General features: G+C 34.9%; 1 protein-coding gene across 1 annotated transcript; it reads left to right on the forward strand.

The window, feature by feature from the left end:
• The first annotated feature begins 496 nt into the window (after positions 1-496).
• capza1a (capping actin protein of muscle Z-line subunit alpha 1a) lies at positions 497-13,048 on the forward strand. The gene is made up of 9 exons (XM_079883978.1): positions 497-588; positions 3,923-3,986; positions 4,979-5,030; positions 5,306-5,369; positions 7,468-7,674; positions 7,780-7,859; positions 9,171-9,321; positions 11,811-11,873; positions 12,022-13,048. Exons 1-9 carry the CDS (start codon positions 550-552, stop codon positions 12,160-12,162), a joined length of 861 nt encoding a protein of 286 aa, XP_079740104.1. The 5' UTR covers positions 497-549; the 3' UTR covers positions 12,163-13,048.
• The last annotated feature ends 667 nt before the right edge of the window (positions 13,049-13,715 follow it).

Genomic DNA, 13,715 nt, shown 5'->3' on the forward strand with positions numbered 1-13,715 from the left:
GACATTATTATATTAATACCATTAATACCATTATATTAATACCAGCATCTCAGTACAAATGAAATTCATTCATTCATTCATTCATTAAACAGTTGGTATATCATAATTATAGAAACAAGACGTGTTTATTTATTTTTAAATATAATAAATATACTTAAATACTTTTTTTTTTATATTTGGTACTGAGAACAACAAACATACTTAAAGGAAATTTAAGAGCACAAACAGTAAAACAGGCTACAAAAAATTAAACAAAAACACTCTACAGGTTATATGCTTGGATAATACTGTAAATGGCTAATTCGCTTAAAACATGAATGACAACTTTTTTTAGTCTTTACTGAATCAAAACATTATAAAAAATAAAATAAGAAATTTCTGCTAAAACATGCTAATATTTTTTCATTAAAACTTACGTGACAGAGGTCGCAGAGTGCAGCAAATAAACTTTACGTTGAGTAGGTAAATATGCATTTTTTAACTATTTTGTCATGTTTACGATTGTTTTCCCGTGGTGCACTTTGACAGGGCAGGTCCAATTGAGCCAAGATGGCGGACTTTGAGGAACAGCTTTCCGACGAGGAGAAGGTATATGATTATCTATTCAGGCTCCCTGATTTATCTTCCCTTGTCTGTTATTAGTATATGTACACCTTTTATACTCTCATGAACATGTCATATACGTTATTATGCGTAATGGATGATTTAAAGTCAATAAAATCCGCGATGAAGAGTGTGCTAAGGAAGCTAGCAGGCTAACTGAAACTCGATCTAATCGAAGATCGCACTCTCAGAGACGCTAGACTGTGTTAGAAGGTGACTGAGATTTGCGATTAATATGATTTTTTACATGTAGAAAATGTTTTCTATTAGATAATAGTAGCGGTTCCGCATCAACATTGGAAGTATTGTTGAGTTCACGGACTATTCGTAGAGGCTGGTTGCTGAGGTATCTAAATAAGCGGGGAAATAACTTCATCAGTATTAACAATTTATGTGTTGTATATAACATCATGTATATTTACAGTAATGCACTTTTTATTCTCTGTCATATAACTTAACATGTTATGACACTCGAGTGTCGTATAACAAACTTATTTTAGATCACTGTTGCTATATATGTGTATTTGTTTCTAATCTTATCGCATATATAAATGGCTTCATTTCATTTGCCGTTTTGGATTTATGTGCTGACTGAGGCCAAGGGGAAGTTCTTTCCTTGCACTGAAACAGGGGCGCAACCTCAGCTCTGGTCTTGTTTGTATTCTCAGCTGAGTGTCGGTGACCCAGCCCTCTTTCTGCATGCTCTTACATGCGCGCGGCTCTTCCGGTCTCACGCGCTCTCCCTCTGCCTCGAGCCGACGCGAGTCACGGGCTGTTCCTATGCGCGAACTCGCCCCTCCACCTCTGCAAATGATAAGCAGTCGTGTTGAGGCCAGTTGAAGGAGGAAAGAAGCATTTCAGAAATGCTTAGATGTGGAAAGCTTGTTGCAGCTGCAAACTGCTGAAGATTGAGTAGCGTAGATGTGATATTTAGATACCCCTGATATGTTGTCTAACATCCGTGAGAGCTAAAGATTGCCTAACTTATCCTGTACTTGAGGGCACAGTTTTTTTATGTAAAAAAAAAAGATGAAAATAATGATTTTTTAAAATTTTATTTGGATATTATTAGTCATACGTATAGGATAATAATGTTGAACACACTATTTTAGTATGTTTTGAAATCTTAAAGGGATAGTTCACCCCAAAATGAAAATTCTGTCATTAATTACTCATCCTCATGTTGCTCCAAACACTTTCGTTCATCTTCAGAACACAAATGAAGATCTTTTTGATGAAATCTGAGATCTTTCTGGCCCTCGATTGACCGCTACGCAACTACCACTTTGACGCTTCAAAAGGTTCATAAAGAGATTGTAAAACGCGGTTTAGTCCAAATTTTCTGAAGAGACTCGATCGCTTTATATGATGAACAGATTGAATTTAGGCTTTTATTCACATATGAACTCTCATCAACTCACACATCAGTTGTGGTTAACAGAAGCTCAAGCGTGTTCGCTTCACATGCGAGAACCAATGAGGTTCATTCCTGTGCATCAAGCAGGTTCGGTTGAGCTTCTGTTTATGTTTGCTGATCAATGGTTATATGTGAATATTTAATAGCCTAAATTAAATCTGTTTATTATAGAAAGCGATCAAGTCTTTTCAGATAATTGACTAAACTGCTTAATATGGATTATTTTTACAATCTCTTTATGAACTTTTTGAAGCGTCAAAGTGGTAGTTGTGTAGCCGTCTATGAAGGGTCAGAAAGCTCTCAGATTTCATTAAAAGGATCTTCATTTGTGTTCAGAAGATGAACGAAAGTCTTATGGGTTTGGAATGACATGAAGGCGAATAATTAATGACAGAATTTAAATTTTTTGGGTGAACTAACCCTTTAAAAACCCTTTTACACCCTGAAGAAGGCTGTTTGTGCTGCTACGCGTGGTTCTTTTAAATTTTCTACCATGATATAGGCCTAGCCAGTTAAATAAAGGCTTTTTAAATAATTTTGAAGATTGCCTTGGATCTTCTCTTTCCTACATTTATTTGAATTCCCGATCCCAAAGAGCACCTTCAAACACTTTTTATTGAACTCCCTGAGCACCCTGGACATTTTTTTTGGCTTTCTAACCCTTTAAAATGTTTGTTATATTAAAGCAGTTGTACGGGAATTGAGCAGATTGCTTCTTCCAACTAAAAGTGTGAGCAAGATGGAGAATTCAACCACACAAAAAACTTTATTGTAGTATTCCAGCGGAAAACAGGCTGTTTTTCAATATGTTATGAGTAATTTGTAGATTTTCATTAATGACAGGAATTCAAATTCTGCAGAAATCTGAGGCTGATATGATTGTAAAGCACTTTGGGTGTACAATAGTACATAATAAAGTGCTATATTGTGTGGGTCAGTTATTAACTCATCTACAATAATGTATTAATTTTACCTCACCGCCTGTCAGTAATAAAGGTTCACTTTTTTGAACGTGTGATTGGACAACGAAACCAAAAACACAATTCTTTTTGTCTGAAAATGTGCATTATTTCTACATACAGATCAAATTTAGGTTTTAGAAATGCTGTTATGAGAACAACCCAAGGTCCAATCAGAACAACCGTCAAGATCAGGCATGATTTTGTTGCACATATTTTAGCTTTGATGCAAGGAATGTTTTGGAGAAACAAAACTTTTTTTTAGGCATCCTAGATAACTTCACTTTCAATAGAATTGAAAGTTGTTATACGATGTGTAAGTTGACATATTTTCTTCATTAGATGGTTTGATCATTCTTACAATTATTTGGATTTGAACCATTTCATTTCCAAATAACGTAACCAGATATATTTTTTCTCAGTTAATTGTGGACAAAATATACTCAACAGGTGTTTTTTTTTTTTTTTTACCATATTTGTTTGTTAGTCTGTTATGTTTGTCAGTGAAGACAGACCCTGTAGTGGTTTCCACTGGAATGAGTCCAGAATGGGAGTCAGAGCAGGACTCGGTGTCACTGCCTGGCCCATAATGCTTACATGTGCACTGCTAAGAAAAGCCTCAACCCTGCCGCCTTCTAAGGAGTGACCCGATGTGGGCACAGTGTGTTGCTAAGGCACCATTTGACCTCTTTTCAAAGGAAGTGCATAGATACCGGCTTCATTTAGCTGATAAGTGTTTGTGGCTCTTAGAGACTATGGAAATGTGTGTACCATATGCATAACACCCCAACGATTCTCAAAAGTGACCGTTTTTCTTGGGGTTGTTTTAAGGTTTTAGACGTTTTCTGGAAGCTTAGGGTTTGAATAAACACTTGACATGAATTTTGCATGTGTATGAAGCGCTCGCACTTTCTTCATAAGTTTTACTCTTCTTTTTCCACAGGTCCGCATTGCTGCAAATTTTGTCATCCATGCTCCCCCTGGAGAGTTCAACGAAGTCTTCAATGGTAAAACGTTCATGAAAAATGTATACAGATATCATAAAGACAGAAAAGCACACCTGGCATATCGTGTACTTCCTTCATTTTAAGATCTTAAGATTTTTGAATGTTTTTGAAAAAAATAGGGCTGTTAAACGATTAATCGCGATTAATCGCATCCAAAATAAAAGTTTGTTTTTACATAATACATGTGTGTGTACGGTGTATAATTATTTTCTATATATAAATACGCACACATGCATGTATATATTTAAGAAATATTTGCATGTATATACTGTGTATATATATATTATATATAATTTATATTATATATAAATATTTTATATATAAATAACACATTTTCTTAAATATATATATGCATGTGTGTGTATTTATATATAGAAAATAATTATACTCCGTACACAGACATAAATTATGTAAACACAAACGTTTATTTTGGATGCGATTAATCGCGATTAATCGTTTGACAGCCCTAGAAAAAAAAAAGTCTCTTTTGCTCAGCAAGGTTATTAACAATTTAAAATAATAGTTTTCTATTGTAGTATATTTTCAAATGTATTTTATTCCTGTGATGCAAAACTGAAACTGTCACATGATCCTTCAGAAATCATTCTAATATGCAGATTTTCTGCTCAAGAATTGATTTATTTTTATCATTATCAATGTCGAAAACAGTTGTGCTGCTTAATTTTTTTGTGTGGAATCCGTGATGCATTTATTGCAGGATTCTTTGATGAATAGAAAGTTCAAAATGGCAATTATTCAAAATATTTTTTGTTATATTATAAATGTACATTATACTGTTACTTTGAACAATTCAATCCATCCTTGCTGAATATATAGTATTCATTTCTTTCCAAAAAAATAAAAAAGTTTTTGAATAGTAGTACATGTTTGGAGGAATCACATTATAATGACTATATATTTAAGTCGCAACTTGACTCGCTGACATCATAATGTTCACATGATATCACATGATGCCTTTTCTTTGGTTTCAGATGTGCGGCTACTGCTCAATAATGACAATCTGCTCAGGGAAGGGGCGGCTCAGTGAGTAGCCTGTCTTTATTGTACTATTATGGTACTATAAAATGGAGTCTAGACTCTGTCCAACAGAGGCCATTTGTGCACAACCAGTTTTCAGTGTCTCTTTCAGTTCAGAATCCCCTTCACACTATGAATATGTCTATGGAGAAGTGATATATTTAGCTCAGTGGATTTATAAAAAGTCCTTGATAACATTTTGTGAATCATTAATCAGAGATTATCTGTTAATGTTGCAAATTTTAAGTATGATACTAAACATTGTTTTCTGTTTGTGACAGTGCCTTTGCCCAGTACAACATGGATCAGTTCACACCTGCTAAACTTGATGGAAGTGAAGATCAGGTGATTAACGTTCACTTAACGTTCACCAGGAAGTGAAATGGACCCTATTTACTTTCTTTAAGGGATGGTTCAACCAAAAATGAAAATTCTCTCATCATTTACTCATCCTCATGCCATCCCCAAAGTATAGGATTTTTTTTTTTTTTTAAATAATCCATCTTTGTGAGTCCATGTAATGCCATTGAAAGGCTGCTGCTTGTTTGACGCTTGGAAAACCACACACAGCGATCGTGGCGATAATCCATACAACCCCCGTGGATGAATCAAATGTCTTCTGATGCGAAACAATAGGTGTTTAAGAAAAATACTAATATTTTGAACTTTTTTAACTATACATTTTTTAACTAAAAAATAAAATATAAAATTGCCTCTGGTCTGCTGTCATATGAGCGTTAACAAAAGGGATGTGTGTTATAAAGCCTGCGTGAGAAGTGTTGCCATCACAAACTCTGTGTGATTTTTCAAGCGACACCCATTTAATGGCTTATTTTACTATGGATTATTTTCCTAAAAATCTTTGTTTGTGTTTATCTGAAGAAATAAAGTCATATACATCAGGGATGGCATTAGGGTGAGTAAATGAGAGAATTTACATTTTTGTGTGAACTATCCCTTTAACACACATTCCTGGTCATTTTGTGCACGATTCACCAATGCACATTATTCCAAAGAAAACGATAGTTGTCTTTGGAAACTGCTTGTCAAAAATGTGCATGAAATTACTTCACCTAGACGGTCACCTTAATTTTAACCAATAGCCAAATATTTTTCAGCCATTGTTTTAGCAAACTCATATTTAAGAGTAATAAAATATGGATTGTAACTAACTATCCATTATATCAATGAATAAAACCAGGTCCTGCCATACGTTTTGTTAATTTTTCTCAGAGAATATTCTGTTTCACTAAAATATATCACATTACTGGAATAAAATGGGTTGTTAATGCCATTTTCTGTTGATAAAGAAAACAACTAATAGTATTTGAATTTTAATTAAAAAATTCAACTGTGATTCGCACTCAAAATTCAGCAGGTTTTTTTATTTTATTTTTTATTTCACACCAGTACGCAAACGTTTTGGCTCTCAGGCTGCCTTTGGTGTGTTTAGTTTGATTGGTAATTGTAATCTGCTGCTAGTCAAAACCCTTAAAGGGCTAGTTCACCCAAAAAGGAAAATTCTGTCATTAATTCCTCACCTTCATGTAGTTCTAAACCCGTAAGACTTTCGTTCATCTTCAGAACACAAATGAAGATCTTTTTAATAAAATCTGAAATCTCCGACATACGTCTCCAGCATCTGCTCTTGCGTCAAAACACAACACGCATGCGTCGTGGTTCTCTCGAGAACACGCGTTGGAGATTAATATTTTGTAGATAAAGTGGTAAAAAAAGAATTGCACAAACAAAGCACTTGCCTTGCTTCATAAAATTGAGGTTAAATTACTGGAGTCACATGGATTACTTTTATAATGTCTGTACTAGGGCTGTCAAACGATTAATCGCGATCCAAAATAAAAGTTTGTTTACATAATTTATGTCTGTGTACGGATTATAATTATTTTCTATATATAAATACACACACATGCATATATATATTTAAGAAAATGTGTTATTTATATATAAAATATTTATATATAATATAAATTATATATAATATTAATATATATATACACAGTATATACATGCAAATATTTCTTAAATATATACATGCATGTGTGTGTATTTATATATAGAAAATAATTATACACTGTACACACACATGTATTATGTAAAAACAAACTTTTATTTTGGATGCGATTAATCGCGATTAATCGTTTGACAGCCCTAGTCTCTACTACTACTTTTCTGGGGCTTGAAAGTGGTAGTTGCATAGGCTATCAATGGAGGGACAGAAAGCTCTCAGATTTCATTAAAAAGATCTTCATTTGTGTTCCGAAGATAAACGAAAGTCTTATGGGTTTGGAACAACATGAGGGTGAGTAATGACAGAATTTTCATTTTAGGGTGAACTATCCCTTTAAATCTACAGCAGGAAAAAAGTGTGTATTTTAAACGGAATATTGTATTAAATTGTACTCAAACTGCTTCCAAACTGCAGGTTTTGATCACAGAGCATGGAGACCTTGGCCACGGCCGATTCTTTGACCCTCGTAAGAAACAGTCGTTCAAGTTTGACCAACTGAGGAAAGAGGCGAGTGACCTACAGTCTTATGAGGGTGAGGCAGCCCTCAGGCCGTGGAGAGATGCTTGTGACGAAGCTCTGAGGGCGTATGTCAAAGACCATTACCCCACTGGAGTCTGCACTGTGAGTTCACTAGATCTCATTTGGGTTTATGTTAAAGGAAAAGCTAGTTTAATAAAGCAGTTTGTAAGACACGTTTGCTGACAGTTCTTGTATTGTTGTCTTTAGGTTTATGCGAAAACCATTGATGGACAGCAAACCATCATTGCCTGTATCGAGGGTCATCAGTTTCAGCCCAAAAATTTCTGGTAATTTCTTTGTTTATCCTGTTTTTAATAGTATGACTTGAGCTTTAAAGGTTTAGTTCACCCCAAAAATTACAATTAAGTCATTATTTACTCACCCTGGTGGTGTTCTAATGCTGTATGCGCTTCTTTCTTTTTCGGACCACAAAGGGAGAATAAAAAGTGTCACAGAACGATCCCATGAAATCCCATTTTATTTTTTATTTAATGAAAATCCTGACCTTGGATGTTTGTCGTCTTTGCATGTTCATGAGACTCTATTAGCGCTGCAGCTCACTCCGACTTGCCCAGAAAAAGCACACATGTAGTGAGAAATCAAGATTAATAAAAGTGCGACAAAATACAATCCATGTACTTTCTTCTCTGAGGCGAATATATCTGTTGTGTTTGTCGCAACATCAACAAGTTATCGCATTCACATCTGTCAAATGTTTATTAATCGACATCCTTGATTTGGACGGCAATAAAATCACAGACTAACTCCAGTTAATGTTGAAAATACCTTGCATTTCCCTTTAAAACAATTACAGTTTGAATAGGGCTTATGTGTGAATTTCCCAGGATGCACCTGGTCAAGTTGGTTTAGAGAGCCCATTGTACTAAATTGTTTTTCCAAAATTTTGATTGGTACTCTTAAGGGCCGGTTCGAACAAAACAAGTTTTTCTATTCCACTGCGCTATATTTGCATTGCTTTTCTAGGTAAACAAGCTAGACGGACGTGTTTGACTGTTGCACTCGCATCTCTTGCCTTTTGCAAGTGCTCAAGTTAAAAAGTTTAAGAACCCACGTCTCTGCGTTTTAAAGTAAAAACACATTCTGTGTGAATGGCTCTTAAAAAAACAATAGTTGTTCACTCTTTGCTTTGAACGAGGCTCAATGCCTGATGCAGATACCGGCTTTGTTCCAATTATGATATATGATCTTTAGATGTGTGGAATGAGCTCTGCCCCACCCAGATCGTGACTTTACTGTTTCTAGATACAATTACAGTATGTGTCTTTTGAATGGAGAACAGGTGCACTAGACGGCAAAGGTCACCTACACACTGTACTGACAAACTAGTTTTGCTCTTTCACGCGTACAGACAGCACAACACGTGGCTTAACGGCACAAAAGAACATCTTTCTTTGAGATGTCATATCCATAACAGATTTCTAGGAACTAAATAGTGAATGGTTTTTAGTATAATTATAGAGGATTGCATGCAACATTGCTTTCTTTCCACAATCAAACTACTAGAAACACTGTCAGTCTTGTTCTTCTTGTCTGTATGATTAATTACCGTTAAACTTCCTCCATTTCTCTGCACACAGGAACGGGCGCTGCCGATCGGAATGGAAGTTCTCCATTTCTCAGCCCACTGCTCAGGTGGTGGGAGTGCTGAAGATCCAGGTTCATTATTATGAGGATGGCAACGTGCAGCTGGTCAGCCACAAGGATGTGCAAGAGTCTCTGGTCATCAACGTAAGTTATTTGAAACAGTCATTGAACTCAAGACTTCCTGTTAATGAGTCAGTACAACACAAACAACCTGCCTGATAAAGGAACAGCCGGCTGTCCTAAGAATGACGTTTCTAATGACAGTAGGTGTGGTGCTGGATTGACAGATGAAGTATTTTTAGTACATCTGCTCACACTGTTTGTTTTCTGAGCTTTGTTGAGTTCTTGGATTTGTTAGCTCTGTTGCTGCCTGACAGACATTTATAATGTTACAAAAGATTTCTATTTAAAAAAAAATGCTGTTTTTTTAACTTTCTTTCTGATGGATCATGTGACACTGAAGACTGGAGTATTGATGCTGAAAATTCAGCTTTGGCATCACAGGAATAAATGGCTTTTTCAAAATATATTAAAATAGAAAAGTAATTTTAAACTAATATTATGTTGCAATAAATCCATTTTTACTGTATTTTTGATTAAATAAATGTGTCCTTGTTTAGCAGAAAAGACTTCTTCCAAAACCTTTTAAAAAAAATCTTACCAGCTCCGAACTTTTGAACAATAGTATATAGGGGCGTGATGAGATCTCGAGCGTCGAGGTGACAGTCTGTCTCACGATATCAGCATTGAGTTTGTGGCCAAACTTTGCTGTTCGTTTGGGTTTCCAATAACGTGCATTTGGAAACGCATAAAAAGTCTGACACGCTTTGTTTCATTGCGAATTGTTCCACTGTTATCGTTTACGTGCGTGAGTTTAGGTTGCCTTTAACGTTTATCTGGGAACGCAGCATGCGTCATTTCACCAAATTTGTAACATAAATCAACTATAAACCCATGCCAACACAGGAGAATGCATCAGTATGTTTCTAAATATGCAAATTGTTCGTCGCAATTTCAAAATAAGTTTAAACCCTTGCTCTGAGTTTGCATGTTTTGATGTCCACATATTCTTGTTTAAGAGATTACAGTGGCTGTAGCATTTCTATCTTAATGAATTGGCCAAATATGAAAGATTATGTGGACATTTAAATGAAAAGTTGTTTGGCCAATATTAAACAAGGGTTTGATCATGCTGTCGTGTAACAACAACATTCACCAGGCTGTTGGCGCCCTCTGCAGGCATTTGTTATAATACATAATATACATAAGTTGATATTATGTATGTAACATTATGTATTTTAACAGTGTTCAATATAAGCTTAAGATTACTTAAGATTACTTGATTTTGGATCAATTATTATTGCCTCATTGATATTATAAATGTATTTTAAGTAGGGCTGTCAAACGATTAGTCGCGATTAATCGAATCCAAAATAAAAGTTTGTGTTTACATAATATATGTGTGTATGGAGTATAATTATATTCTATATATAAATACACACACATGCATATATATTTAAGAAAAATGTGTTATTTATATATAAAATATTTATATATAATATAAATATATATATACACAGTATATACATGCAAATATTTCTTAAATATATACATGCATGTGTGTGTATTTATATATAGAAAATAATTATACACCGTACACACACACATATTATGTAAAAACAAACTTTTATTTTGGATGCGGTTAATCGTTTGACAGCCCTAATTTTAAGTCATTTTAAAGGGCATTGTTCACAAAAATGATCCGATTAATCATCTAAATAATCAACTAATTACTCGATTGACAACATAATCATTAGTGACAGCACTAGATGAGTTAAAACATTTCAAAGTGCACCTATATTATTTTGCATTTTGTGACTTTCAGTCATATATTTTGTCTTCGAAGGTTTCCTAAAAATTGTGTTGAGAAATTGGCAAAAACTCACCGCTCCTTAATAACTGTTCATATCTGGTGCGTAGACCAAAAAAACCCCAAGGGAAATGATTCAGAAAAAGCCAGTGCACTCTATCAATGAGGAAAGACAAAATTTGCCAGATAAAACCACTGCTTTAATGGCAAATGTTTCGATCATGTGACCTTTCTCAATGCCAAGTGCATCATTTCCCTTAAAAAATTTTGGTTGAAATATCGTCTCGTTCTCGTGAACCCAATATAACCCAGTATCGTCCCACTCAAAGTAGTATATATTTAACATCACCGAGATTGGGATTTTGTTTAAGCCTGTACAATTAGTATAAGCATATGTAAAAGAATCTTTGCTTAAGCTAATTGCTATTAATTATAATAACCTTTAATTGTCAATGTTGGATGTACAGTTTTCCAGAATATAATATTCATTTAGACATCTTGCTGCCTCAAACTTTCACTGCAAATCTCAATTTCCGAATGCTTGCAATAGCAAGACGAGAATGATAAATTAGAAAAAGCATCAGTTAAGCACCTGATGTTTTATTCCTTTCGCTTATCGTTTAGTTGTACTAGCGCTACATGCTTCCTTTCTTTGTTGAGAAGATAATAAGAGAGGAAAGAAATATGAAATTGCCCAGGAAATCCATTTAATTCTTTTGTTTTAGTGGTTTAGTGATCTTTTTTTGTTCTTATATTTCAACAGAATGAGGTACAGACTGCCAAGGAATTTGTCAGAATCATTGAAAATGCTGAGAATGAATATCAGGTTAGTTTTCCAGTTGATTTTGATTGGTTAGTCATTGTTTTACAGCACTGACATTGAATGTTACTCTTGATAGAGAATGAAATGAATTGATCACCTGATCAAATCAATAACGTGCAAAGTTTGATTTCCCCTGCCGTTTGCTTTCCAGACGGCCATCAGTGAGAACTACCAGACCATGTCTGACACCACCTTCAAGGCCTTACGTCGGCAGCTTCCCGTCACCCGTACCAAGATCGACTGGAACAAGATCCTCAGCTACAAGATCGGCAAAGAGATGCAAAACGCTTAGACACACGGCATGCCTCCGCTCCTGCTCGCGTTACAAGCCAAGAGACAAGCTCCGAGGGGCCCATATCTAAACTTGAACCTATACCTGAATCAAGGGCAGGGCCAAGGCGAGAAGGTCCTTCGAGAAGTGTGCTAAACATGTGTCTGTCTTTTTTTTTTTTTTTTTCGTTTGTTTGTTTTCCAGAAGCCACGGTTTGACCTCAGCTGAAGAGACTGCCTCCTTTTCTGTATTGTAGGAGGGCTGCAAGCTTGTTTTAATGGGTTTAGCAAAAGTTTTTGCTGTTGAACAAATACCTCCCATGACACCAGTGTACAGCGTCACAAATACTTCCCCCCACCAATATCACTTACTAATCGCCGCCCCCCTAGATCAGCGCTCCCAATGCTTGACACACACTGAACGTTTTGCACTTAGCCCATATGATCAATTGAGTCCATTATGTTTCCTTTTTTTTTTTAGAAAGTCGACACTCCAAAGTTTGCTTCATGTTTAGCTATTAGAAATCATGTAACCATACGTAGCCCTGGCTGGTTGTGAAGAATATCTTTACACCAGTTGCGCATCACATAATAATTGGTCTTTTTTTTTAAAGCATTGTTGTAAGGTGCCATCGTTTGAATGTGCTGTCAATTGATCACAGAGAGGGTTGTGCCAAAGTGAGCATTGTATTTGTACAGTAAGTCGCTTCAGGTTACTGTTCTGTGTGGAAATGGTCCCATCATTGTACTCTGGTGTCTAAGAATGGTATATATACTGTATGCAGTTACGCGAAATATTTGTTACCCCTCACTTGAGCCTCCTACCCTAGCTTTTATTGCTAACTATTTTTTACAAAATGTAAGAACAAATATGATCCCAGAGGAATAAATGATTTGCACCAAACTGACTTCATTATTTTGTGTTATAATATACGGTAACACAATTTTAATGCCATATATATATTATATAGAATATTAATATTTATTTTACTTCAAATGGGGTATCAATTTGTTCTGATTGTTTGTATTGTTTAGGAATGCATCATGAATTCTGAAATTTGGCCCTGAATCGGTTCTGTTTGAGTTGGTATTCGTAATTGTTTTAAAAAGAAAATACTAGGTTTTATTTTCTATATTGTTAACACATTATATAAAACTATAAAATATTATATCAGATTATAATAACTTCTGTAATTGATGCATATTTTCAATGTTTTTTTTCTACACACCTGCTTAAAATGCTAAAATGTTTGATTCTTTCTATAAAAAGGAATTTAAATATCAAGTGAAAGACTATGCATTATTATGCAACAATAAGTATTTGTATACTATGTTTCGGCAAATGTAGTAATTTGTAAACTGTTCCCAATATACATTAGCCTCAGAAATTAAGTTTTGAATGATGTTTTCCCTCAGAATTTAGCATTTATTCAACCTTTATATGTTTTTTTTCCCTAACATATAACACTGTGTCATTGAAGTATGCCAAATACTGAATTTGAATCTATTAATAAGGCTTACAAATGTATAAAATGTGGGCATTGTTTTGAGAGTACTGTGCACAGTATTCATACT

Source organism: Squalius cephalus (genome assembly GCF_949319135.1).
Source record: "Squalius cephalus genome assembly, chromosome: 10".
Classification (NCBI taxonomy): domain Eukaryota; kingdom Metazoa; phylum Chordata; class Actinopteri; order Cypriniformes; family Leuciscidae; genus Squalius; species Squalius cephalus.

What these genes read in the sequence shown, in the direction of transcription:
- capza1a (XM_079883978.1), top strand. Translation starts at nt 550, where the DNA reads ATGGCGGACTTTGAGGAACAGCTTTCCGACGAGGAGAAG. An exon ending in GTTCAACGAAGTCTTCAATG is followed by an intron (nt 3,987 to 4,978) that starts GTAAAACGTTCA and finishes CTTTGGTTTCAG; the next exon opens with ATGTGCGGCTACTGCTCAAT. An exon ending in CTCAGGGAAGGGGCGGCTCA is followed by an intron (nt 5,031 to 5,305) that starts GTGAGTAGCCTG and finishes TGTTTGTGACAG; the next exon opens with TGCCTTTGCCCAGTACAACA.